Source organism: Pygoscelis adeliae, unplaced genomic scaffold (genome assembly GCF_000699105.1).
Source record: "Pygoscelis adeliae isolate BGI_AS28 unplaced genomic scaffold, ASM69910v1 Scaffold71, whole genome shotgun sequence".
Lineage (NCBI taxonomy): Eukaryota > Metazoa > Chordata > Aves > Sphenisciformes > Spheniscidae > Pygoscelis > Pygoscelis adeliae.
Genome location: NW_008824356.1, coordinates 6318466 through 6318961, shown reverse-complemented (window position 1 = coordinate 6318961; position 496 = coordinate 6318466). Strand labels below are relative to the sequence as shown.

The 496-nt window shown below is 66.1% G+C and overlaps 1 protein-coding gene across 1 annotated transcript in view; it reads left to right on the top strand.

Annotated features, from left to right (window-relative positions):
• Positions 1–496, top strand: part of IRF2BPL (interferon regulatory factor 2 binding protein-like) — a 4929-nt gene that overhangs the window by 2908 nt on the left and 1525 nt on the right. Inside the window, exon 2 of the mRNA XM_009319500.1 lies at positions 8–489. Coding sequence (XP_009317775.1) covers positions 8–489 — 482 coding nt within the window. The remainder of the gene's footprint in view (positions 1–7; positions 490–496) is intronic.

The following is a 496-nucleotide window of genomic DNA, read 5'->3' as shown; positions in this document are numbered from 1 at the left end:
TGTCCAGCAGCGACCAAGAGCGGGAGCTGAAGGAGAAGCAGCGCAACGCGGAGGCGCTGGCCGAGCTCAGCGAGAGCTTGCGGAACCGGGCCGAGGAGTGGGCCAGCAAGCCCAAGATCGTGCGGGACACGCTGCTCACTCTGGCCGGCTGCACCCCCTACGAGGTGCGCTTCAAGAAGGATCACGCCCTGCTGGGCCGCGTCTTTGCCTTCGACGCCGTCTCCAAGCCGGGCATGGACTATGAGCTGAAGCTCTTCATCGAGTACCCCAGCGGCTCTGGCACCGTGTTCTCCAGCGCCTCCGGCGTGGCCAAGCAGATGTACCAGGACTGCATGAAGGACTTCGGCCGCGGCCTCTCCTCGGGCTTCAAGTACCTGGAGTACGAGAAGAAGCACGGTTCCGGCGACTGGCGGCTCCTGGGAGACCTGCTGCCCGAGTCCGTGCGCTTCTTCAAGGAGCTGGTGGGGGCCGACATGCTGCCGCCGCCCCACCCGGA